Source organism: Cynocephalus volans, chromosome 9 (assembly GCF_027409185.1).
Source record: "Cynocephalus volans isolate mCynVol1 chromosome 9, mCynVol1.pri, whole genome shotgun sequence".
NCBI classification, from domain to species: domain Eukaryota; kingdom Metazoa; phylum Chordata; class Mammalia; order Dermoptera; family Cynocephalidae; genus Cynocephalus; species Cynocephalus volans.
Window position 1 is genome coordinate 135,678,016 of NC_084468.1, and position 25,528 is coordinate 135,703,543.

The window sequence follows — 25,528 nt, forward strand, 5'->3', positions numbered from 1 at the left end:
GAGTTCTTACCCCTCCCTTCTGAACTGTGGCCTCACAAACCTGTCGTCATTCCCAGAACATGCCATCCCTTTTTACAAGCTGTCTCACCCTCATAAGCTTTTATCCCATTCGAATGATCCTTCTAATTCCATCCCTCAAGACCCAGTTCAGATATCACCTCCTCTGGAACCTTTCCAGGTTCCAAAGCAAGCTTGTACTCTGCGTCCCTGTGGCACCTGGTCCATCCCCTGCTTTATTTTAACACTTAGTGTCTCCTGTTGTCTCTCTTCTCTGCTCTTCTGTGAGGCTGTCCAGAACAGGACCTGCTTTTTTGTTTTTATAATCTCAATATCCACCTAGTATATAGTAATAGAGTTTTTAATAGATAGATGAGTCAATGGGAATCTGAGTTGAGATCCCCAAATAGCATATCTATCAGTCATAACAACTAAGATTTGTATAACTTCACCTTTCCACCACATCAACCAGTTTGACCTTCAACAGATTTACTACCAGGGCAGATGGTATAATTCTTATTTTAGAAATTGTAGAATGGACTTAGAGTTTGTAAGTTACTTGGTGGAGGTCAAGAGCGGAGCCAGGATTGGCAGTGCCAGATCAGTATGCTTCAAATTTTTCCCCAATACACTAAATGTCGTAATGATTTTCATGTCTGCTGATGTAGTAATTCATGATCCAGGAAAGATAAATGCAAATGAAATGTGCTTTGCAGCACTTTTATTGTGACAGAAAAGTAGAAACAGTTTAAAGGCCCAGCAGTAGAAAAAAGATTTGATAAATTTGAGTATTTCAACATGCTAGAATATTAAGTAGTTCTTTCAAATTGTAATTATGATGCCTATGTGGAAGTATTTGACTAGTGAATAGAAGATAAGCTAGACTATATGCTATGATTATAACTGTTAATATATGGTAAGATGTAACATGTAAGTATAGTTGTGTTAGGCTCATGAAAATGCAAGAAACTTTATTTTTTAATGTTTTCTTCAGTGCTGTATTGGATCCAAGCCAATTGAGATTTGGGGAGTGTTTCAGTGATTTATTTGGGCAAAACGGAATATTTGAAATAGGCATTGTCTCAGAATCCTGACATATGGGTTACTAGCCATAGCTTGTCAGAGAGATCTATAAGAACTTAAATTATTTTTATTAGAATCATCATAAAATAATGTTATTGTTAAAAATGTAATTATAAGGCAATATGGGAAACTCAGAAGTTTTAAAGTTAGAGGAAAATCAGTGACACAGATGGTTGTGTGTGTGTGTGTGTGTGTGTGTGTGTGTGTTTCAACATTGTATAATGTTATCAGATTGTCTAAGAGAGATTCTCTCTTCAGGATATTCTGTGACTATGCAAAATTATAATGAGATTACAAGAAAACATGGGAAACTCAGAGAAATGAAAAGTTAGAAGTAAATCGAAAGACCACAGTCACACTCAGCAAAGGTCACCATAGTTAATAGTTTGTTGTCTCCTTTTTGTATTTTTTCTGAGTGTTTGTGTGTGGATGAGGGAGCCTGTCCCCTACCATGGTATCATGTTTGCTGGATTGTGTAAAGGAGAGATTAGCTCTTGATATTCTGTGTGATATCCAATCCATTTCAGACCAGGAGTTCCTAACCTTTTAAAATTGGCAGACTTTGCTTTGGGTGTGTGATGTCAAATCCCTGTGCCTGCTTGCCTGCCGAAGACAGGTGTTGGGCAAAGGCAGCCGACCCAGGCCTCCCTGGAGCCTAGTGCCTGACAAGTTTTGGGGGGAGCGTGCCCAAATTGTTCCTGCTACTTGCCTTCTTAGGTGCTGATCTTTGTCAATTAAATGTGGCAGTCTGGAAGTGAAGCTGTAGAATCAGTGCAGGGAGAACAAAGAAAGCTCTCTCAGTCACAGTCTGACAGAGAAGAAGTGAGAGGGGCACATTTCTCACTAACGAATAAGTTGCACAAGTCTAATCTAGAATTTGGAGATGGAAAAATAGAGAACAGGGAAAAGTTAAGGACCTCTGTAGCTGTCCTGTTTTCCTAATAGTCTTATATAAATAGTTCAGTGGAACAAGCAGTTTTCTGAGTGTGATAGCTGAGAATTCCTTCAAATAGTAATTATAATGTATTTAATAACATTTCTTTGCATAATAATAGTTGTTTGATCTTTTTTACATAAAAATAGTAGGCTGTCAAACTCTGGAAAATTATTACTGTATGTTAGGTAAATATGTACTATTACTTAATGTTCCCATATCTACCTCTCTGAATTTTGCTTTGTTTAAAAAAAGGGAAATTGCTTAAATGTTTTTTTTCATTAGAGCCTCGACTGAGAATGATTCAGTGCAATGGGGGCTTGGGAATAGGACAGAGAGAAGAGGGTTGGTGAGTGGAAGGAAGGAAGGAAGCATGGCGAAGAATCTAGAAAGAGAGATACCAAGATGTGCAGGTGTTTTTCTTCCCTCTTTTTTCTCTCATTTTTGTCCTAGAGTCATTGGAGTCGTCACTCTGTCTTCTCCTGTTTGCTTTAAAATCTTTGCTCTCTTGGCTACTCTGAGAACACAGTTTCCTGAGCCCTCTTTCAACTCAATGTTTACTTTGCCTCTTTTTTTTTTTTGCCTCGCAGCAAAATCGACTAGCTCCTTAATGAAAACCTGGAAAGATAGATCCCCACTGTAGCAAGTGTAATACTCAAAAGCTCTTGTTTTCATTTCATGTGTTTCACTTTACTAGATTATAAGCTCTTTAAGAGCTGGAATCATGCCCTAATCAATATTTGTTTTCCTATCACTTGACCCAGAGTCTGGCGATATAACATGTAGTAAACAAATGATTGATAATTGGATAAATGAATCTTAAAAAGGAAAAAATATATAATAAGCCTTTTACAAAGTTATGAGACACAAATCTTCTTTGAACTTCTTCCAGACATTCATTGTATTAGAATATTCTAGAAACTTTTGTTAGACGACTTAAAGATGCCCAGTAAATACCTTTCTTCCTGACCAAGTTCTGAACCAGTGGCTATGTATGAATCAGGAGTTGGAGAAGAAAAAGCAGCTTTATGATACTGATAAGCCCTGTTTTCATGTATTAGTTGTGATAAGAGTCAGTAGTTATTAACTCCCTATCCCCTAAGTTAGACTTTGGGGTGGCCCAGTGAAAGGAAAGTTGGAGTCTGAAGGACAGACACCCTTACCCAGGCTGTAAAGAGAAGGAGGAAAGAAACCAGCTCCTCCAAGAGCCCCATCGTCCTCACCCCTTCCTACAGCACAGGATCCTTGTGTCTTGCTCACTAACTAGGTAATGAGAGGAGAGGAAGGCTTGTGTAAAAGGACAGGAGCATATAGGGAAAGATTATCTTTTATTTGTAGCATTCTTTGGTTTTTATGCTTTTGACTCATTGAGCTTACCTGTTATTAAGCCTGAGGAGGAGATAGGCCAGCTTCTGGCAGCTGTGCTCCCCTTCCTGAGCCTGGTCCTCCTCCCAGAATCAACTCCGCCCCACCGTGTTTCTTTGTTGATCTTGTACTGCTGAACAGCACTGTTGTGTTTGCCCCTAGAAAGCTCTGCAATGAATTAGATACATTCACTAATAATCTGCTCCAAGACCACACTATACCCAAGGCTGAAAATTCACTTCCTTGTCTGTTTCCTCATCCCAAATTCTTTTCAACTGTCATATCCAATGCAGCTTATTAGAACTTTTGTGATGGAATCAGACAACAACGTTAAGACACTTCAGTTAAAGGTACCAGCCACATAAGGATGTCCCATCAGAGAGATGCATGGTGTTAACGGATAAGAAGATGAATTCTGAAACCAGACCACCAATGTGAAAATCTTGGCTCTGAGTGACCTTGGCCCTGTGTCTCAGTTTATCTGTATAATAGATAATGATAGCCCTTCCTGATAAGATTGCTGTAGCTATTGAATAAATTCATATGAAAAGCTTAGAACTAATGCCTGGCACATAGCTAAAACGCATTCATCACTTCAAAAAAGAGTTTTTGATTATAAACCCTCTATTATGAAACTCTTGGAGAGAAATTTAAAATTCAGAGATTCAGTTCCCTGGCAAGACATGAAAGTTCAAGGCTGTGATCCCATATCAAATTATCTTGGCCTGTGAGTTAACATTCAAAGAATTTAAAGTCCTCCCTAATTCCATGTTTTCTTTGTCTTAGCCAGAGAGGTTCTCTATGCCCCTGTGCCGCTGAGGAACCTTCAGCAGCTTCAGCCTCTGGGCCTGCTCTCTCTAGGATGTGTGTGGTTTCCCCAGGGTTTTAGAAGTTGTAGCTGATCAATACTAAGTCTCTCTTGAGCCTCACTTGAGTCTAGAATTTTAATAAGACACATAATAATATCAGATCATTAACCTCACATCCATGAAATTTGGCAAACATGCCTGCCCCCATCCCAGCCCTTCAAACAGTAATTCCAAGCCAAGTTGTTCCCAGTGCTTCATATTGCCAAAGAGAGGGGAAGAGGATGGAGAGAGAGCATCACCTTGATTTCAGAGATCTTTGCACTGAACACTTGATGGGGAGAGATCACCTTTACTCAGGAGGCTAGTTTGGACACTTTGGGGTTTGGGGAGGAGCCACCTGAACAATTACCTCCCCTTTCAGGAAGTGGCACCTGAGAGGCTCTGGCCTTCCCTCTGAGTTTAGAAATGTGCAGCGCAGCAGCCCAGTCACTAGGTCTCCTTGTATCTCTTCTGAACATGTGGGTTTATTTCTCCTTTGAGCCCTTGTTTCCTGCATTCTTGTGCTGAGTGATGTCTGGGTTCTGTGGAGGGACAGAGCATCTGCAAAGTATGTGGGCAAAGATGTTGAGATCCCTGCACAGTGTGGTTCTATCACCTCTTACTGTAGACTTGCTGAGGCTTCTGGAACCTAGTTCATAGGGAAGGTTTTTCCCTTTTTGTTCTACTTATTTCAACTGGAGCGTTGTTCTGAGCTTCCTGGAGGGGAGCTGTTGTTGACACTTTGCAAGTTTGCTGTCCATAATGGCCTAGTGGGGATAGTACCTTGGCCGTGTGCCCTCACGGTCTTTCTCAGGTTTTGAGTGTGTCCCTTCTTTTTCTGCAGTGGTGGGCTGTGTCTCCAGAATTCCTTGCCCCCTACAGTTCCCCTCTTCCTTTTAGGAAGGCTCAGTTGAGGTTTTAGCAATTTAACCAGTTTCTTGTGTTGCTCTCTTTCTTTCTAGCTTTTAGTACGTTTCTTTCTTTTACCTTTTCTAGACTTTTTGATCTAGATTTTCTGTTTTCCTTTTAGATGTTTCTGTAGATTTTCTTTTCTTTCTTTCTTTCTTTTTTTTTTTAATGAATTCTCCCAAAGTGAGAGAGAAAAATCGGTCAGTTCTGGGTCTACTAAAAACCTCTGTTGTTCAAACAAATCTTTTTTCTCTTTGCTGCATTGGATAATCTTATATAGGAGATACTCTCCTATCAGACCAACATTTAAATCAGTCCTGGACTCCGGTCTTTTGTCTTGTCTGGTTCCCCTTTAGTGGTTTTCTCTTTTCTGTGCCTTCTCTTGACTGAGTCCTAATTTCATAAATTTCTCAAACATGTTCCCTCAGGGCATGAGCAGTAATTGTATCTCCACCTAATAATGCTCTGAGCATTCTACACGCCTCTTTCAGACCTTCCCCTCACAAGCCTGTCCAGATTTATGTAACTCCGGCTGTAGATGCCTCAGTCTTAGAAGGCACTGCTCCTTAATTGCTCTTGCTATCGGGAATTTAAAGGTGTGTTTCCTATAGGTCTGAGAACTAAATCCTGGCTCTTTCAGGGAGAATAATTCAGGCTGCTGAGATCTTGTCTGTCTTTCCTTTATAAGGTTTTTTTAAGCTCCAATAAGCACAGAGATATATCTCCCCCATTTTGAGTACCTTCTCAATTAGGTCCCAGAGCATCTCTGTGTCTCTTTTTACGTCTAACCTGCCTGCAGGCTTTCCTTTTCCATTTGCTCGCTTCCGTCCTCCCTCCTGCAGGAACATATACATAACATAAAATTTACCATTTTAGCCATTTTTTGTGTACCATTCACTGGCATGAAGTACATTCACATTGCTTTACAATCATCACTGCCATCCATCTCCAGATGGATTTTTTATCACCCCATACCCAGACTTTGTACCCATTAAACAATAACTCCCCGTTAGCACCTCTCCTCAGCCCCCTGGTAACCACTATTCTACTTTTTTCTCTATGAATTTGACTATTCCACGTCCTTCATTTAAGTGGAATCATAAGATGTTTGTCCTGTGGTGTCTGACCTGTTTCACTTAGCTTAGCATGATGTTTTCAGGGTTCATCCATGTTATAGCATGTATCAGAATTTCATCCCTTTTTAAGGCCGAATAATACTCTATTGTACGTATATACCATTTTTCTTTATCCATTCATCCATGGATGGACAGTTGTTTTTTTCCCACCTTTTGGCTATTGTGAAGAATGCTCCTATGAACGTGAGTGTACAAATATTTGAGTCCCTGCTATCACTCTTGGTTTTATACCTGGAAGTGGAATTGCTGGATTATATGGTAATTCTGTGTTTAATAACCACCAATACTGTTTTCCACCACAACACCTTTTCTTTTCTAGCCTAATCCTCACCATGGCCATACCTACTTAAGTAAAAATCCATGCCCATGTTGCTCAAGTTCGTGCTACAGCAGCCTGCATCATAAAGCTTGAACTTTTGCTGAGCCTGGGCCCTGGTTCAGGGCCTGAGCCAGACCTGCAGGACCCACTTGCCTTTTGCTTAAGGCCCAGCATCATGCAGTTATGTAGAAATAGTTGCTTGCCTTTGGACAGAGCCTCTGTATGCTGCATGACCTGCCACGGTGAAAATCCCACATGGCTATCCTGAAACTGCTAGCCAAGGTTGTGGTAGTTAAAAACTAGTTACTCGAGTGTAAAAACCAAGGTGTTGCACGATATAGGCTACTTCCTCTTAGTCTGACTGACAGTCTCATTATCTAAAGTGTTTACTTATTTTCCCAAATGCTTTTTGTCTATCTTTCAGAGTTTCTGACACGTTTCAGAAGGGTGGGAGGTGGTGTGCAGTAAATGACACTTTTTCCCTTTGCATTCTGAACAGTTGTGAGATAAAACAAAAAAGAATTTGGAGCGTTTAAAAAAAAAAGAAATCCCTTTTCTTAGAAACCAAAGGAGTGGGAAAGAGGAGTTTTTTTTCTAACAATTTTGGTATGGGAAAAATGCTTCCCACAGATATCTAAATTATTTATTGTGGAATTCTACTAAGTAAACGTGTTAATTGTGAGTGAACAAGTAAAAATAATAATTCTCCACTTTGAGGGCCTACCCTGTGCTCGGTGGTTTGCATATCTCACTTAGCATTTAAAATATTGCTATTAACTTAATAACTCCATTTTATAGAAGAGGAAGCTGAGTCCTAGAGTGGGTAGGGAATGTCCCCAGGAGTTTATGGCAGGGGTTTGATGTTGAATCTGTATTGACTGCAAAGCCACTTGGGCACACTGCCTTTTCTAAAATGACGCAGGGAAGGAGAAATGCTATCCGTATGCATTAACCCCCTTTTTCTTAAAACAAACACTCATTTCAACCAGTTTCTAGGTTTTTGCAAATATTTTTATGACTGGGTCTGGCAACAGGTAAATTTTGTTTCGGTGGTTAATATCTGAGAAATAGAAGGGTAGTGGTAGTGGTGGCGGTTGAGACACAATTGCTGCTTAATATCAAGGTAAAACCACTGTACCGTGCTTACTAATAATTCAGCTGAGTCTGTCTGCTGTGCAGGAAACACTAAATTAGGACTTTGGTTACAGACCCTGAGTCTTATGCGTAAGGGACCCAAGGTAGCTCTTATTTTATACAAGGCCGTGTGCTGTATAGACTCTCTTGTGTACAGCACAGTATGTGTGGGCCACTGGCTGGAATGGCCATAGTGTTATACAGAATCTGGGTTCCTATCGATACACATGTTGGCATAAAAGATTTTCTTTTAGAACGACCTCTAAAATTTAGCATTCAAAATTGTGAAAGGGGAGAAAAATATCTGAGAAAAATAGAATCTAAGATTGGGATTTATCTAAGTAATTCTTTTATAGTTCATAAATTATATTCCTTAAATGAAAGGTTTTCATATGTGGTTATTACTGGGAAGGTCATGATTTAAGCCTCTTGTTCATTTTGTCTGGGTTAACATAAATTATTGTATATTTTTGTTAAGAAAGATACGGTTTATTCTTGTTAATAAAAGTCATCTAAAATGACTTAGGACTTTAAGTCTATCATTTTCTTAACTGTGTAATTAATTGCACATAACCCCCCCAAATCACACTGTGCTCCTGGCCCAACACACTAAGACCAATTCTTTAGCAAGTGAAGGGAGACTGATTTTTTTCTTTCTAGTATCCAGTTCCCTAAATTCATATGCCTTCACCACAAAACCATGGAAATACACACCATACAAATGGAGTTTTAGCATTTCTGTTTTCTTGACTGTCATATTATATCTCAGTATGGTTTTCTAATATGTGTCTCCATGCTGATGAATTTTTAGGCCTTTAGGTACCTAAGAGGAATTGACTAGGCCTATTCAGATATACTTGGAAAAAGTAATGATGTGCATTAAAAGACCTGCTTTTTTTTTTTTTTTTTTTTTTTTTTTTTTACTATTTTTCTACTGACTAGTACCAGGACCTTTGATAGGTCATTTAACCCCTCCAAGCCATATTCTTTTTTTTTTTTTCATTTACTAAAAGGGGATAATGCCACATACTTTATAGGAAGACAATTAAGGAAATATTTGTTTATGGAGTTACTTTTTCTTTTAGCTATTAGATTTATGAACTAATTTGTTAAAATGATGTGGGAGGTTTCAAAAATGGAGAATTAGATGTTTGTTTTTCTTTCATAATCTGCCCAGGCAGCACTGGATTAGGGGATGTCCTACTGTCACATAGTGTACTCAGTTAGGGTACTTTCAGGGGTAACTTTTACATGATCCCAGTGTGTGTGGTTGCCCCAAGTGGCCCACGTTTTGGTTATAGTTTCTTTTTTTAAGTGAAGATTGCGGTAGTTTTGTTCTTTTGAGAAAGACACGAACTTCAAATAATTTTTAGAAAAATTAGCATACTTGAAGCAGTTTAGAGATGCTAGAACTCCCCCTTGTGGGACTCTGAAATATGTGCCATAGCAAATGAAACAAAGTAGTGGTTTATTTTTGTTATGCTTCCAACTAATAGAAAAATCTTAACTTTAAATGGCAAATTATAAATTTATTCATCCAGAAATTTACCAAGAATGACAAAATATTGGGCTTTAAATCACATCAAATCACTGTAAATAGGATTTTTAATAATGTTTAAAATTGTTATTTTGAACTTTTAACATTATATCTTCATTTGAAGAAATATTTTAGAGAAGAGAATTGCCTTGTCAGGTTAAGACCATGACATAGTTAAGTTGTTATAGATTTCTTTTTAAAAAAACTTAGTCATAAATGTGTACTTTGAGAGTGGGTTAATGTGGTTTTCTCTTTAAACTTTTTTTTTTTTTTTTTTTTTGGAAGTTACAGATCAGAAGTACACACCAAACCTCAGGTTTTGATGTAATAGGCATTGTTTACTGTTTTGAGTTTGTCGCCCTTTCCAAGTTTGCCCAATTCCATAGCACCTGTGTCTGTAGACCCACCTCTATTCATTCACCAACTGTGTATTGAGTGCTGATTAAGTGGTGGGCATTTTGGTAAAAAGCACCAAACAAGTTGCTTGGAATCTACTGGAGAAGATAGACTTTGACCAGGTTGTTACATTATAGTGAGGTGTGTTACAGAAGATTAGGTCAAAGGTGCTGTGAGTATGAGTAATGGGCAGTACCCCCAGCAGTGGTGTCTGAGAGGGATATTTATGGATGAATCAGATTTAGCTCGGTGGAGGGGTGGGTGGGTTGGGGAAGCGGGTTCAAGGCAAAGGAAGAGCAAATTCAAAGACTGTAAGGGTTTTAAAGCAAATAGTGACATGACCAGATGTGCATATTTGTAAACTCACTCTTGATGCAGTGTGGAGAATGGACTGGAAAAGGCAGAGATGGATACGGGAGACTGGGAGGAAGTTATTGCCTGTAGACTTTTTCTGCAGTTTAGTTATTTTGGCTTTGCTCTTGTGGCATGAAAGCAGCCATGGACAGTTTGTAGAGGAATGAGCATGGCTGTGTTCCAGTAAAGCTTTGTTTACAGAAACAGGCAGCAGAATGGATTTAGCCTGTGGGCGTAGTTTGCCAATCCCTATCTCTAGGCTATTAAGGCTGAAGAGAAATGGAATGGATTTAAGGGCCGTGGAGGAAGTACAGTCAGTATAAGTTGGTTATGGATTTGTTGGAGGCGGGTGAGCGAGAAGGTGAAGTGAAGTTGCTTTTCAGGTTTCTGGCTTAAACCACTGTACCGAGGAGTGAATGGTACGGTTGGTGAATAATGGCCCTAAGATGAGGCTCAGGGCAAGGGCAGCTCACTCGGGATGTGTGTTGGCTACGTGGGTGTGCAGAGAAGTCTGAGCTGGGAAACAAGTGTGGGAGGCCTCAGCACGTTCCAGGGCTCCCCTAGAGGAGCCGACTGGAGAGAGCACAGGACAGCGTCTGTGTAACTAAGGCCTGATGATGGTTAGAGGAAGAGGGGCCGAAGAGCGGGGAGAAAAGCCAGGAGAAGGACATGTGGTTAACGTTCTCGGGGCAGGACGAAGCAAAGTGAGAATGAAGATCGGTTGTAACTTTGGTTAAAGCAGTTTCAGTAAATGGTGGGCTTTTTTTATGTCGTTGGTGGGATTTGTTCATAGAAAGACAAATTAAAAAATCTAGTTTTCCTTAAGATTTTAGGTTCAGTTTACAAATCATATTATTCTGATCAAAAATACTAGCAGATACTAGCAATAATTTTTTTTAATAACAGCCTTTGACTAGCGGTTGGTCCCATTTACAAGCTTAGTTAAACTCCCTAAATATTTTTACTACATTTTAAAATGTAATATTTTATTCTTTTTTTCTGCACTTTAATTGCCTGAATGACAATTGAAGTAGGTAAAAATGTATTTTTATATGATATACTTGGGTAAGTCTTGTAAATCTAACAAATTAAATTTAATTGTGGTGATTCTACTTTATAATGCATCTTCCTGGAGTTAATGGATGCTCACCCACAATTAAGTCAGCGTAGGCTTTGGGGAATGCCTGCTCACCTTGCTGGGATTTCCTGACGCTCTGACTGTGGCTATGTCTCATTATACCAGAGACATCAAACTTAAAAGAGGAAATGTCATAACCCAGGTGTTTTGGATTCACATGCTGCACTAACTTATTTTTCTGTATATTCATACATATTTGTAGCCCCTACCCTCCCACCCAAATGACTATATCCCTTGATTAGATTTTTCATTTTCTTTTCTTGAAGATATGTCAGTATCATCCCAGTTGGGTAAGACCTTTGAAGTCCTGGATCCTTTTCATACACCATTGCCTCTTCCATTCATAGCTCTTCCACGTGTTAATACTGATAGCCAGTTGAATGGTTTGTAAGATGATGGTACGCTAAAGGAAGGCACACATAAGAATTAATTTTCTATCACTGGCTATTACTGGGCAGACCTACTTTTTTTTTTTCCCAATTTTTTTCTTTTTTTGTTTTTTTTCCTAGACCTACTTTAAAATAAAAGTAGACTCCTATGTTTAAACACAGTGTTCAACAAGCATTAGAAATGCCAACCTACGGTGTTCCTGTGTATATTTAGAACATATTCATATATTTATTGCCATAATAGGAATTTTCATGTTGCCCAAGGGGGAATTTATGCTTTCATTAGAATGTAAACTCAGTGATAGCACAGATTTTTCTCTTTCACTCACTGTTGTATTTTCAGTAAATAGAATCATGTTCAGCATTTAGCAGATACTCAAACATTTGTTGAATGAATGAGTGAATGAATGAATGAATGAATGAGTGAATGAATGAAGCTCTAGAGTAAATGATAGGTTGTTTACTGTTAAGGCTAGATTGAGCCTTTTGCTTCCTTAAAGTCTTTTCCCCCTTTTTTCTTCTTTTAGGCAGAAACCACTAATACTAGCCTCTTGCAGGTGCAACTGGAATGCAGTTTACATAACAAAGTGTGTCAACAATTAAAGGTACAATAAAGTAGTGTTTTCTCCCTGCCTGCCTTCCTTCCTGCCTCTTTGTTTAAAAATAAAAAACAAAACAACAAATTACGTTCTCAGAAATATAATTGCCTTACCTGAAATGCTTTTCTTTTTCTAAAGTTTATAATCACTTAGTTCAGGTGATTTTTTTGAGTTTTTCCTTTTTTTCCTTCTCCCTCCAATCTCAGAGTTGTTATCTGGAATCTGATGATGTTTTGCGCCTACAAATGAGCATAATTTTAACAATGGAAAACTCCTCAAAAGAATTTGAAGAAAACACACAAGATTTGTTAGATCATCTTTCTATTGTTTATGTAGCTACAGATAAATCTGAGACCTCAGGTAAGGTGGGATCTTTTCAAATTTTCATTATAGTATATTTTGGCTAATCTGCATCATCATTCTATAGCATTTACTTGTACATTGTATCATAGCAAACTAAGACAAAGAGCCTTTGCCGTAATTATTAACAGATCGTAATAGTACCTGGATCTAAGTCTGTAACTGCTAATAAGGCTGTATTATTTGTGGGGGGGGGGGGGAGTTAAGTGACAATTGCAAAACTATTCTGAGCTTCCTTGGGAATAATTTTTCTTGGCATTTTGGAGATAGTGTACAAATTAAGTGAGCATGACCATCTAATACAAATATTTATAAAGAATTTGAAGTCTTGTGTCTCTTCCAGTTCTACTGACTTGCAGAAGCTCAGTTGACCAAATCATGATGTTTTGTATTTTAAGTAGTTTATAGGATGCTGGTTATTCCTGGATGCCTGACAAGTTAGAGTAGTTTGCTAGTGTTCAATTTTATGAATTTTATCTTTCAAACTGTGTGTCCTACTTACCAGAAATAACCTTATTCATAAATTTAACTTTGTAAAAACTTTTATAGGAAACACATATTATATAATTCATGAAATTCGTAATGTAGGATTTGCTCTTATCCTTTGGTTATCAAGAGCATTCTGCTGTGTGAGTGTGTCTATATATTAGCAATGAAAGAAATGGTACAAATGCAATATAAAAGTATAGTTTTTTTTTATTGGCAGTCTTAACTGTTAGTCAAGCATCATTTACCTTCCAGTCCTCAGAATTGGTTATTGTAGTGATGGATCAGCAGGAGAGTTCTTCTGTCCTCAAGTTTATAGTTTTGGGTGATTCTCATAATGACCAGATGGACATGAAAGGGGGGAATAGCACTGTACCATGGGGAACATTTCTTTTGGTGAGGGCTAGAGGGAAGGCTGTGTTTTGAGAATCCAGGGTTTTATTCTCTCCAAATGTGGTTGTCTAATTAAGGAAGAAAGGGGCTGTCTGACCAACAGGAGAACATAGCTTTCTTTGAAGCTGTTCATTTGGTTAGTTTGATCCAGAAGAGCATACATAGTATGACCCTAAACTTGGAATTTCTTTCCTGGTAGTTCTTCATCATTTAGAGAGTCTGGGTTGGTAGGTGAATCTTTTTGTAAGGATTTTTTTTCTTGTGCCTTAAAAAAAAAATACTCAAAACACCCCTAGCTTTGATTTCATTGTTGCAAAGTGAGGTATCCTTTTTTATAGAAATGTGTAATGTTATATATTAGTTATTATGTTAATGTACAGGCATGAGATGGCTTTTAAAAAAAATCTCATTTCTCTGATTTTTTTGGACAGATGACTCAGCAGTAAATATGTATATATTACATTCAGGAAACAGCCTTATATGGATACAGGTAATTGTAAATGCTTGCATAAAGTAAATTTTGTAATTACAAGTGTGCATTAAGTACAGAATGTGAGGATTTTTTCAGGAACAGACACAGAAGCACTTGTATCTATTATCTTCTCTTTCACTTGAATTTAAATCCATGTTCCCTTGCCGAACCCCAGTGTGTATGAAAGTTACAGCACCCGCTTCGCGCTGTTGCAGACACATCAGCTGAGCACTTGCTGTGTATGCCAGTTGTGCTCTTTACTCCTTTGAACAGGGTTGCTTCAAACTGGATGAATATTCTCCCAGCTGAGAGTAGTAATGCGGGATTTTGTTGTTGTTATAGGATGTGCATCATTTCTCACAGAGAGATGCTCTGTCTCTGCAGTTTGAACCAGTGCTACTACCTGCTTCTACAACAAACTTTACAAAAATTGCCTCTTTTACGTGCAAAGGTACAGATTCAAAAAATATTGGAGGTTGTCTTTTTGCTTTTGTTCTCTAGTTGTTAAGGTGGCAGTCTTTCTGTGAAATGACTTACAACTACAGCTTAGGCATGATTTTAATGGATAGGTTTGGTTGCAATAAACCACAGCCTTAATAATTCTAAGAGATAGCATGATGTAAAAACTACCGTCGAGGCCACTTTTATTCTGCCACGTGTGTAGGATTTTGAGTTTAAAGCTTCACTTGGTGATTTGAGAGACCAGGATGTAAATGTGTTTGAAGGAGGTGCTGCTTTCACAGGTAGCTTAGTTTTGCTGTCCAGTTTTGCTTCCTTGTGTAGAATGTGATGCAGAATGTCTAGTGGGTGTAAACACAATCCTATCTTTAGGTTCTTACTTACAGTTAAGAAGAGTTCTATAAAGAAATTCAGAGGGATTTTAAACATAAGAAAACATGCCCAACCACACTCATATTTAAAGAAATGTTGATAATTAAAGTAACAAATGAGATATAATTTATTACTTACATTGATGAAGATCAAAAAGGTTGTTAATACTTGTATTCTGTGTTGGTAACAATTAAGAAAGAAAACACGTTTTTGACAAAAGTATACACTGATGCAGGCTGTTTTGAAGGGAAAATTGGCAATTTCTATGAAAATTTAAAATGCATATGTGTATGCTCTTCAGTCTTTAATTCTAGTTCTAGGAATTTGTCTTACAGATATACTCACATATGCATCTAAAACTGTACCTACAGAAATGTGTAGTGTTTGTGACAACAGAACAGTCTGAACATCCATTGATAGGCAACTGTGTAACTTGTAGTTCATCGACACAGGCTGTGCTCTGAAGCTGGGGAGAAGTATACGTGCACATGCAGTGCAAGCAGTGTGTGTGCACCTAGTTTTTTTAAAGGGCCTCCATGCACTTGTATATGCTTAGAACACCTGCAAGCATGCTCAAGAAACCGCTAATAGTTGTTTCGTCTATCTAAAATAATTAGGAAGTCAGAGGTAAAAGGTCGACTTTATTTTCACATTTTTTTGTTAGTGTTTGAATTTTTTGGATATAGTGTCTGAACATTTTTTGAACCATATATATAGTTTTTAAAAAAGAGAGTTAGATATTAGTATCAGAGTTAAGAATTCAATACCAATTATTTAACATTATGACCCAGATCAAAGAAAGTTTAAAAGCATTATTTTGATAAATCAGTAATGTTTTGAACTGCATTCGCGCTTTTTACCATTAAGTTCCTTTTTGCTGTTTAGGTTTTATTCCTTTGTTATTCCTGCCCCTGTGTGCTCCTCTTTACTTCACTTAGTTGAGCTTCATTTTTCACTTTTGTCATCTCTGGCACACCTAAGGACTTTCTCTTACTTAGGGGGAATACAAATCTATGTAAAGGAAAAGCCACAAAGTATTGACTCTTAACTCCATCCCCCACCCCACCCCCGCCAAAAGAAGAAATGAGAGGTTGGTTTTAAAAAAGGGGGGTAAAAGAGGGTTTAGACACCATGCTCCAGATAATTGGCAATAAGCCAGGCTCAAAGAAAGATAAGTAGGATGTTTGAGAGAGTGTGATAGCATTTATATCTGATTCACTGTTTTAATGGAGACAGAAAAGTAAATTTAAAAATTATAAATAAAAATGTGTAGGTTGAGCATGCTTAATTCGAAATCCAAAATGCTGTAAGGTCCTAAACTTTTTGAGTGCCAGCCTGATGCTCAAAGGACATGTCATTGGAGCATTTCAGATTTCAGATATTTGGACTAGGTGTGTTCAACCAGTGTATATTCTGCAAATATTCCAAAATCCAAAAAAAATCCAAAACCTGAAACACTTCTGGTCCCAAGCATTTTGGATGAGGGATATTCAAACTGTGTATCTCATTATTGTTCAAGCTTAATGAAAGGAAAGATACTTATGCTTCACATTTACTTTTTTACACCACAAAGCAGCTACATCATGTGACGGTGGAATTGTAGAAGATGTGAAGAAAACAAAAAACACTTCAACACTAAAAGCATGCCTCTCCTCTCCTGTGGTCCAAGGGTAGGTTAATTCTACTTTCTCTGAAATCTTACGATTTTTCCCCCTCTAGAAATGCTTTGAAAGTATAACTGATAAGATTTTTATGATGGCTCTTCTCTCTGGACTTGCCTCACCCTTGGCGTTAGCACTGCTGACAGGCGGTGAAAATGCAATTTGCAGAATGGAGAGGAGGAAGCTAAATAATTCAGTTCATGAAACAGGTTCTGGCCCATGCAGCCAGGTGCTCAAAAAGAAATGTGGTGTTTCTGAGTTTCTCCAAATGCTGCAAAATCTGAAACTTTTTGAGTGCCAACATGGTGCTCAAAGGAATGCTCATTGGAGCATTTTGGATTCGGGTCCTGTTTTGCCCCGTGAGCTGTGCCCTGTGGCAGCCTCTGTGAGCTGTCCTGGTCACGGCCTAATTGCTTCCCCTTTGGACTTCATTTGCTCCATGTGTGAGCCAGAGGTTGAAGGAGGTGATGTCTAAGGTCATTTCCGGTGCTGGCATTCATTCCATAACCTTTTATGATGCTCCTCTTTTTGCAGTGCGAGGTTCATTAGCATGCTGACGGTTGTTCCACGCTCGGGGCTGACAGCAGGCATGTCTTCTATTCACAGGTATTTTAGAATGGACTCTTCTGCAGCCCAGTTTCACATGGAGACTCACGAGAACACATCAGGAGTTTGGTCAATATGGTTCCTCAACCATTTTGACAGTGGTGTTGTTTTAAATGATGTGTTTGTTTCCAAGGAGACCAAGCATATTTTAAAGGTATATGCAGTATTTTTCTGTAAATTTTAGCCTATTTTAAGCTTTGTTTAAAGTCAAATGCTATGAAATTAATATTTATAAATTTTAATTTTGACATGATTTTTAAAACAAGTATTTTTCTTTCAATATATTCAGAATTACTTTTAGGAACTCTCTCTTTAAAAAAAAAAAAACAAAAAAAAAAACTCAACCCTGTCGTTCAAGGAACTCAAAGGGACCAGGATTTATCCTTTAAGAATTTGTTTTTACCATTTTTCAAAAATATTGTAATATCTGATTTGTACTAAAAAGATTATATTTAGTAAAACTAAGCCTGGTTCATGATAAAATAGTAGGTTTTTGCACAAGACCACTTGCTAAAATTCCAGGATTGTTTTTGTGGAATTTCAAACAGTGGCATATTAAATTTTATTTGAAACCCATCATTTCTATAAAAATATTTTAATCCTCGATCTGAAAATAATTTAGTAAAATTACATTTCAAAGGCATAGAAGAACTTTAGCATCATACTTTGTAATGATTTTAATCACAGTTAGCATTAGGAAAAGTAATTTCTCTTGCTTCTTTTCTTTTTAGATTCTGAATTTCACTGGCCCTTTATTTCTACCTCCAGGCTGTTGGAATATATTTTCTTTGAAACTTGCTGTTAAAGACATTGCCATAAATCTATTCTCCAATATATTTTTGACTACAAACATAGGTGCCGTTTTTGCAATACCTCTACAGATTTACTCAGCCCCAACCAAGGTATTGTTTACAATATGTACATTATAATTTTCTTAACAATTACTGTTTCTTTTTATTAACTTATAGTGCTCGGGTTTTATTAACTAGGTGAAGCTTATGTTCTTTAAGGCTGTCTAAGAAATTGGAGGATATTACCAGGCCAATCTTAGATGATAAATTATTCAGACATTGAAATCTTATTTGGAAAGAGTTTCTATTTTCATAATTTGAGGTTCTTGAATGAAATAAGCATTACAAACAGAATAAATGATCTCATTTTTATTTCCAAAATTTGTAGAGCAAGGAATATATAATTGCTGTAGAAAACACAGTTGAGCTTTTAGTACATACTTGCAATGACTTCAGATAAATTAGATTTTAAATGCTTTATATAGACTTCTTTTAAGTGACTCTGAATTGCTTATAATCCTTGAATTTTCTTAGTGTGCCAAATCTAAAGCCTGAAAGAGTTCACAATTAAGAGAATGTTTTCTGAAATCTAGATAAACTGTATTTAATTTAGATTATCTTAAACATGTCTCTTTTATTCTTAGTTTATTATTATTTTTTCATTTAGTTATTATTGCTTCTTTTTGATCCAAGCTATTCTGTATTATACTGGGTTCTAATTTTTCACTATGAGACATTCATGCAACCATCTTTATGATTTTTCTCACTTATTAGTGTTGATGTTTCATAGTTAGAAGTGCTTCATGTTTAGCTATAAGTGTGAAGATAGGACTTCTAAAATTAACTAACTAAACAAAATGTAAGGTTAATTTCATTCATCCATATTTTGAGCAGGGGAGATTTCTTAGAAATGAAATCAAGAGATGCCTGTAAGAAGAGTGACCATGGGAGAGGCAGGCAGGTTTCAGTTGCGTGTGGAAGTAGCAAGGCTGTACTTTCCAGGCCTGTGAGAAATAGGACATTAAAGGTCCTGAGTAGCTCAGAGTTACTATAGATTGGCTTACTGTTTCTCAGAGGATTAGAATACAGTATTTTTAAAAAAACACTAAGAAAGTCCCGAGACTGATTTGATCTTTCATTCACATGGCAGCTTGGTGTCTTGTGGGCCCACGAATCATAATGGGCATTGATAATTGTACAGACGTTACTGTGGTGACCCTTCCTGTGAGAGACAGTTCAGATTACTCTGAACTGATTCAAGAATAAAGGAAATCAAGAAATTACTTTCTAGTTGTTTGGCTTCTGGTTAAAGGGAAGTAACCAGAAGTTTACTTTAACCAGGTGGAGGCCAATGTCTGCTTCGTATTTTAGTGCATTAGGATTTTTATGTTTAGTGTTCTGTTTTAAGTCATTCATATATTACTTTTCAATCTAGGAAGGGAGTCTGGGTTTTGAAGTGATAGCACATTGTGGCATGCATTATTTCATGGGAAAATCAAAAGCAGGTAAGTATTTTTCCCTTAGGCCTTTTGAAGAACTCTAGTTTGGGGAGAGTGGGAAGTAGTGAGGGAAGTAAGCCTTTGTAGAGGGGATAATAAGTTCTGTAAACAAAATTGCATTATATTGTTCTTAGAGACCATGATCATTAACAGAATGACTTGAAATTGTTAAAAATCCTCCAGAAACATCTGGGACACTTGTGTAAATAATGTTCCCTTATTCTTTAGTAGCTTATACTTTTCTAAGGGATTTTTTCAAATAACATTGACTTATTATTGTAGCAATCTTATCCCCAGGAAAAATGGGAAGATTCTGATTCTTTTTTAAAGTAGCTGACTAGATATTAGTAAAAATAATTTGGAACTGCATTTGAAGACTTCAGTTATAGAGCATAAATGTCTTTTAGTGGGTATTAGTTGTCTGAGACTGAAGGCCGTAGTGTTATAGTGTCGATATAGCTGTTTCTGGTTTTTGGGTTTTGTTTTGTTTTGTTTTGTTTCCTTTTGATTTATTAAGATATTTAAGCTAAGGAGAGTTTTAAAGTACAGAGATTTCTTTGGGAGATTTCCACCTTTTCTGCCTGATGCCCTCTCTAGCACAGACAAGACAGAACAGATGAGTAGAGAGTGTGAGGTGAATAACAGACCAGTTTATAAACATGTACCTTATATTGGATCAGCCCCTGATCTGTGCCCATTTTCGAGAATTGCTGTTTGTTCCTCAGCATTCTGCAGAGTGACTTGAAAGACTGAAATGATGATTAGCATTTATTTGGAAGCAGATTTACATTTTAGATTTAAAGCTATTAAAAATGTTTCAAGTATAATTTTAACTTGTTTCAGGCTGTATTCATGAACCATGTGTCTTTTATGTTATTACCTTTACATAATTCAATTCAGTTTTGTTGTATACATGTTCGTTTAATTTGATATATAGTTTGCCATTGAGTTCGAGGGACTTCTATTAAAGCAACAGAGGAAGGAGGTGGCATTTATTCACTCTGCAGTCCTCTCAGTTTTAGAGTTTAATGGTTAGCTCTTGGCATTATTTACTAATTGAATTGTACGTTCTGCAAATCTGAATATGGAACCGAATCTTACTTTTAGAAAATCCTAATTGGGAAGGGAGCCTTTCTCTGGATCGGTCTACCTGGGATATGGATTCTGAACTTGCGAGTAAATTGTATGAAAGATGGAAGAAATTTAAAAACGGTGACGTTTGCAAGTATGTCTTCACCTTTCTTCATGTCTTTTGTTCAGCGATGGGGAGACATTGTTAGATAATACTTTATTGACATTTTAGTCCTTAGTTTTTAGTGATTGATATTTCTCTCCAGCTTTTTATTTTGACATATTTCAAACCACAGAAAAGTTGAAAAGATAGTGCAGTGAATACTCAACTATTTCTCAACTAGATTTTGTTCACCAATGTTCACAATCTTACCACTTTTGCTTTATTTCTGTGTATCTGTATCTATGTGTACACACACACATGCATGCACACACAGACTTTTTGCTGAGTCATTTGAAAGTAAGTTGTAGGTTTCATGATACTTCAACCTTCAATACTTTATTAGGAAATTCTTTATTTCCTAAGGAGAATATTCTTCCATATATAACTATACTACCATTACATACCCAACAAATTTAACGTTGATACAGTTGTCTGATATATAGTCCATATTAAAATTTCCATATTTGACTCAATAATATCTGTGATAGCCGTTTTTTTCTTTTTCCTTTCTTTTAATCCAGGATCCATTGAAGGATCATGCACTGCATTTAGGTGTCATGTTTCCTTAGTTTTCTTTAGTGTCTGCATCTTTCTTCGTCTTTGATCATGTTGACAGTTTTTAAGAGTTCAGGCCAGTTGTCTTATAGAATATTCCACACTCTGGATTCTTTTGATTGCTTCCTCAAGTTCACATTCAGGTTAAACATTTTTGGCAAGAATATGAATTACCTGGTTAATTTTGTGTCTTTATCAGTGCATCACATCAGGAGGTATATAAATGTCAATCTATCCCTTATTGGCATTGCTAAATTGAATTGTTTAGTTTAAATGATGTGTGACAGCGCTCTCTATTGTAGATACCTTTTTCCTTTTGTCATTAATAAATAATCTGTACTGTGATAATTTGATATCACATAAATTTTCTGTTCCGTAAGAATGTTTCACCTCATGGTTTTAGCATTCATTGATAATCCTTGCCTGAGTCAGACTGATGGCTGCAAAATGGTGATGTTTCTGATTTCATTTGTTCTGCATTTATTATTGTTGCAAATATTATTTAAAAAGAGAGAGTTTCTCTTGGAGCATCGCTATGGATTCTTTAGTCAGTGTGTTGTACTCTGTTACCATCACTGTCATTTTTGATAACTTGACCCAAATTTGGCTGGTGGGAATCTTCAGGCTGGCTTCTGTGTCCCTTTGATGTGTTCCCATCATACTTTGAGCACTTCCTTGCCTGTTAGTAAAACAGGACATTCTAGGGTCAATCTTGTACATTCTCTTCCCCAGACCCAGAATAAGTCGTTTTCCCAAGAGCCCTGTTCCTTTCAGTGGGAGTAGTATTTAGGGACTTCTCCTTTGTTTATGTCAAAGTCATTTTTCATAATAATTTCTTTCTTTGTCAATTAAACAGGAGGAATGTTTTAGGAATGACTCGGTTTGCCCACTTGAAGAAATCCAAGGAGTCAGAATCCTTTGTTTTCTTTTTGCCTCGTTTGGTTGCAGAGCCTGGCCTTGTGTTGAACTTCAGCGCAACCGCCCTCAGGAACAGTGTGGTGAGGATAGTGTGTCCTTTAACCTCTTTCTCAATGACATTCCAGCTCTTGAGCTTTCAAAGTACCGTAGTATTTCTGCCTTGAGATATTGTTTCAGAACCAAAATTAATTTAAATTCACGCACATATGCCTTTCAGCATGTTTAGTTAGGGAGGTGTCAAAAGAACAAGATGAGGAGTGAAACTGTAAATAGACTGAAAATATATAGGACAAATAGATTTTTAATTGAATATGAACTTCATAAATAAAACGTATCAATTAAGAAAGTACTCAGCTGCAACCAGCGGACACAATCTTGACTAACGCTGGCTTCAGTGGGAGTTTGTTCCATAATGAGGCGCTCAAAGGAGTGAAATGCACAGCCAGTTGGGTTGCTCTGTGATGTCATGGGGACCTCGGCTCCAGCTGTGTGTTTACTTTCCATCCTTCACGTGTGGCTTCCTTCCTCATGTGTCCAGCTAGGTTGGCAGGAAGAAAGGCAGAGGGACAAAGGTGCCACCAGCAGACTTCCAGTTGTGTCTCACAAGTCTCATTGCCAAGAACTGTATCACATGTGATCTGAATTTTAATGTTTACCTCATCAGGTGCTCTTGAGTTTCATAGGGATGACATCCTAAGACTGTTGTTTTTTTGTTTTTGGTTTGTTTAACTTTTTATTTTAAAGTCATTTCAACTTAGAGAAACGTTTCCAGAACAGTACCAAGAGCTCCCAGCTGTCCTTCAGAGAGATCCTTCTGTGCCTGGTGTTTGCCCATTTGCCTCTGTCGTTCTCTCTCTCTGCATACACATATTTTTATGAATCATTCGAGAGTATTAGACATTATGCCCCCAACTTCTAACTATTGCAGTGTGAATTATTTAAGAACAAGGACTTTTTTTTTTTAAACATAACTAGAGTATAGTTATCAAAATCAGAAAATGTAACATTAATCATACACTGTTATGTACAGTCCATGTTCAAGTTTTTCCAATGATTCCACAGTCATACTTTACAGCAAGTTTTCTTTTCGGTTCAGGATTCGATCCAGGACCTCTCCTTGCGTTGTCAGGTGTTTTCAGTCTCTTTCAATCTTCCCCAGCCTTTCTTTTCCTTTCACTGTATAGACATTTTCGAAGCGTGCAGGTCATTTATTTTCTAAGATGGGAGTTGTGTGATGGTTCCCTATGATGAGATTCAGGTTATGCTTTCCGTGTAGGAATATCTCAGGAGGGATGCCGTGTCCTTCTTGGGCATGAACATCCTTTCCCCGTATCTAGGTGAAGTACTTTGTGCTGAAGAACCCGTCCTCTTTGCCGGTGTCCTTGCAGCTCCTCCCTCTGTCCTCGTATCCTAAACCTGAAGCTGCAGTGCGCCTGCTCCACAAATGGTAGGAAGATGTTCTGATGGGCGGTTTGGGAAATACTGTTAAGATTCAGAGTTAAAGTCCTTAACTTTTTTCACCCAGGACCTGTATGTGGATGTGTGTACTATAGTAACCCATTAACCCACATATCTTGGGCACCCACCCCTTGATGCATGTGATTGGATGGGAATTGCTGGTTCTGTGCATTAAGTGGCATCTACAGTGTTACTGTGTCAAGTCCACTTCCCAGTAGAACATTCTTTAGTGAGGAAACCTTTATCATCACAATTTTTCACATAAACTCCTAAAATTTAGAATCTCTAAAGCATGGTGATCTTTGGGCAACACGAGAAATAAGTTTAGTGTTTTTGTATATTCTTATCTAGTGTTAAATAAGGTGATAATAGTATTAGTTCATGTCTGTTATATCTTGTTTTCACACAATTACAATTTAACTTAGAATGTTTTCTCCTTTTGGTTTAATAAGATCTCCCTTTGTCCCAGGGTCTCTCAACTTCAGTACTATTGACATTTTGGACCAGATGATTATTTTGGGGAGGAGGGACTGTTCTTCATATTGAAGGGCATTTAGCAGCATCTCTCACTTCTACCCACTAGATGCCAGTAGGATCTCCCCAGCTATGGCAACCAAAAATGTCTCTAGACGTAGCCACATGTTCCTTCGGGGATAAATTGCCCTTAATTAGGAGTTACTTCCTTTCAGGTTCCATAGCTATGAACCATTTGGAGAAAAAAACATTGCTTTATATTTAAAGCTTTTTGCACTACATGCTTCTTGACGTCATGCACTGCCAAAGCTATTCATTCAGTAATATCTATTGAGCACTTACAATATGCCAGATACCCGGGGGGGGGGGGGGGGGGAGTGTGTGTGTATGTGTGCAAACACGTGGCTCACCTATATGTAAATGTATATATGTGCACTTGTATATTATTACATTTTTCTTTATTAGTAGATCTGAATGCTATTTTAAACATTTGTTTTTTTCTTTATAGGTTTGGCACCGATATGCAGATGATTAATTTTACAACCGGTGAATTCCAGCTCACCAAAGCTTGCCCTTACTGGGTAGGATATTAGGATGTTATCTTTAAACAGAAAAAAGAATGTGATAAACTAGACACACACACATGGGCCTCACTGATTTGTGTTTAAACTGTTTTTATGTACTATATCTGGCTCTTTTATTTTTATTCTATAGGCATTAAGGATATATAGCAGATTTTTCTAGTTAACCAGTGTAGCAGGAGTTGGGTTCATGTTAGCCTGTAAATCATTTTAATTTGATGATTTAGAATAATGTGAGTGAGGAAATAACAACTGAATCAGAGCTATGTAGAAAACCATAAAACCCAGGGCCCCCAAATTTATAGTTCTCTTAAGATTCCTGGATCCCTTGAGTTCTTTTTTAGGGCAAGATAAGGTAAAAGCAAATACTTTTTTTTTTTTTTTTTTTTTTGACCGGTAAGGGGATCGCAACCCTCAGCACGGTGTTGTCTACACCACGCTCAGCCAGAGAACCTGCGGCCTCGGCACTACCAGTGCTGTACTCTCCCAAGTGAGCCATGGGGCTGGCCCAAAACAAATACATTTTAAGAAATCTTCTATTGCTAAACTGTCTTTATATTTTTAGCAAGTCACCTGATTTCTGTGATATTCACCTTATCTATAAAAAAGGATCTCTCTAAAATTCTTAAGCCTCTGGGCAATCATGAGGCCTTACCTAAATACTTAGGAGTAGGCTGAGGACAGGCTTGCTGACAAGTGCAAGACCATGCTGGGTGCAGGGCTTCACCACCACCAGTGCTGCCTACACTGCTTACCAAGAGAAAGGAAAGCCTGTTAAAAATTCACTTGAAAACATGCTTTGATTTGTTTGAACTCTTAGCTGAAGGTTATCTGTGGTCTCCCTCCTTCTGTTATTTAAGTATATATATATAGACACAACAATCACAATTCCTTGAACTTGTTAAGACAAGTAAACAGATATGATGTAGTAGGGGGGCAGAGATGGAGGGGGAAAGAGGAACAGGTAAAGGGACATGAAGATCAACTACAATGTATACTGAGAAGTTAAAATAAAAATAAATGTAATATAAATATATATACATATATATATTACAAATAAATGCAATTCTT

At 37.5% G+C, this 25,528-nt stretch overlaps 1 protein-coding gene across 7 annotated transcripts in view; it reads left to right on the forward strand.

Moving 5' to 3' along the window:
- TMEM131L (transmembrane 131 like) overlaps window positions 1-25,528 on the forward strand; it is a 155,998-nt gene that overhangs the window by 89,597 nt on the left and 40,873 nt on the right. For 5 of the 7 annotated variants that reach the window (XM_063108142.1, XM_063108141.1, XM_063108146.1 and 2 more), the window contains 12 exons: window positions 12,067-12,144; window positions 12,345-12,498; window positions 13,809-13,867; window positions 14,192-14,300; window positions 16,254-16,350; window positions 16,948-17,101; window positions 17,679-17,849; window positions 19,174-19,243; window positions 20,345-20,462; window positions 21,883-22,024; window positions 23,282-23,391; window positions 24,385-24,457. In XM_063108142.1, the coding sequence (XP_062964212.1) occupies window positions 12,067-12,144; window positions 12,345-12,498; window positions 13,809-13,867; window positions 14,192-14,300; window positions 16,254-16,350; window positions 16,948-17,101; window positions 17,679-17,849; window positions 19,174-19,243; window positions 20,345-20,462; window positions 21,883-22,024; window positions 23,282-23,391; window positions 24,385-24,457 (1,335 nt within the window). The remainder of the gene's footprint in view (window positions 1-12,066; window positions 12,145-12,344; window positions 12,499-13,808; window positions 13,868-14,191; window positions 14,301-16,253; window positions 16,351-16,947; window positions 17,102-17,678; window positions 17,850-19,173; window positions 19,244-20,344; window positions 20,463-21,882; window positions 22,025-23,281; window positions 23,392-24,384; window positions 24,458-25,528) is intronic. The other 2 variants (XM_063108144.1, XM_063108143.1) reach the window with 1 other exon arrangement.